Source organism: Sphaeroforma arctica (genome assembly GCF_001186125.1).
Source record: "Sphaeroforma arctica JP610 unplaced genomic scaffold supercont1.2903, whole genome shotgun sequence".
In the NCBI taxonomy this organism is placed as follows: Eukaryota; class Ichthyosporea; order Ichthyophonida; genus Sphaeroforma; species Sphaeroforma arctica.
The window spans coordinates 1-1,574 of record NW_014037655.1 but is presented as its reverse complement, the minus strand read 5'-3'; the positions used below and the strand labels follow the sequence as shown (position 1 = coordinate 1,574).

General features: G+C 31.8%; 1 protein-coding gene across 1 annotated transcript; it reads right to left on the bottom strand.

The window, feature by feature from the left end:
* Positions 1-410: 410 nt before the first annotated feature.
* On the bottom strand, positions 411-662 carry SARC_13105 (hypothetical protein; the record flags this gene model as incomplete). Its single annotated transcript, XM_014292771.1, has 1 exon — positions 411-662. A coding segment is annotated over one exon (252 nt), but the record flags the coding sequence as incomplete, so codon positions are not given.
* Between the last annotated feature and the right edge of the window lie 912 nt (positions 663-1,574).

The following is a 1,574-nucleotide window of genomic DNA, read 5'->3' as shown; positions in this document are numbered from 1 at the left end:
AATATACGTGTGACAATATACTTGTGACAATATTCTTACAAGAATATACTTGCCCGAATATACTCGCAAGAGTATACATGTGAGAATATACTCGCGAGAAAATACTTGGAAGAATATACTTGTGACAATATACTCATGAGAATATACTTGTGACAATATACTTACAAGAATATACTTGCCAGAATATACTCACGAGAATATACTTGTAAGAACATACTTGCCAGAAAATACTCGTGAGAATATACTAGTGAGAATATACTCGCGAAATACACTTGTGAGAATATAGTTGTGACAATAAACTCATTAGAATAAACGTGACAATATACTTACAGGAATATACTTGCGAGAATATACTCACGAGAATATACTGGTGAGAATATACTTGCCAGAAAATACTCACTAGTATATACTAGTGAGAATATACTTGCCAGAAAATACTTGTGAGAATATACTTGTGGGAATATACGCGTGGCAATATAATTGTGACAATATTCTTACAAGAATATACTTGCCCGAATATACTCGCAAGAATATACTTGTGAGAATATATTTGCCAGGATAAACTTGTAAGAAAATACTCGCGATAATATACTTGTAAAAATATACTTGTGACAATATACGCATGAGAATATACTTGTGACAATATAATTGCCAGAAATATACTTGTGAAAATATACTCGCGAGAATACACTAGTGACAATATACTTGTGACAATATACTCATGCGAATATACTTGTGACAATATACTTACAAGAATATACTTGCAAGTATATACTCACGAGAATATACTAGTGAGAATATACTTGCCAGAAAATACTCACTAGTATATACTAGTGAGAATATACTTGCCAGAATATTCTTGTTAGAATATACTTGTGACAATATACTCATGAGAATATACGTGATAATATACTTGCCAGAATATTCACACGAGAACAATTTTGTGAGAATATACTTGCCAGAATATACTTGTGAGAATATACTCGCGAGAATTTACTTGCGAGAATATACCTACCAGAATATTCTCGCGATAATATACTTGTGAGAATATACTTGCCAGAATATACTCGCGAGAACATACTTGGGAGAATATACTCGCGAAATATACTTGTGAGAATATACTTATGACAATATACTCATGAGAATAAACTTGTGACAATATACTCAGGGGAATATATTTGTGAGAATATACTTGCCGGAATATACTTGTGAGAATATACTTGTGACAATATACTCATGAGGATAAAATTGTGACAATATACTCACGAGAATATACTTGTAAGAACATACTTGCCAGAAAATACTCGTGAGAATATACTTGTGACAATAACTTGCCAGAATATACTTGTGAGAATATACTCGCGAGAACATACTTGTGAGAATATACTCGCGAAATATACGTGTGAGAATATACTTATGACAATATACTCATGAGAATAAACTTGTGACAATATACTCACGGGAATATATTTGTGAGAATATACTTGCCGGAATATAATTGTGAGAATATACTTGTGACAATATACTCATGAGGATAAAATTGTGACAATATACTCACGAGAATATACTTGTAA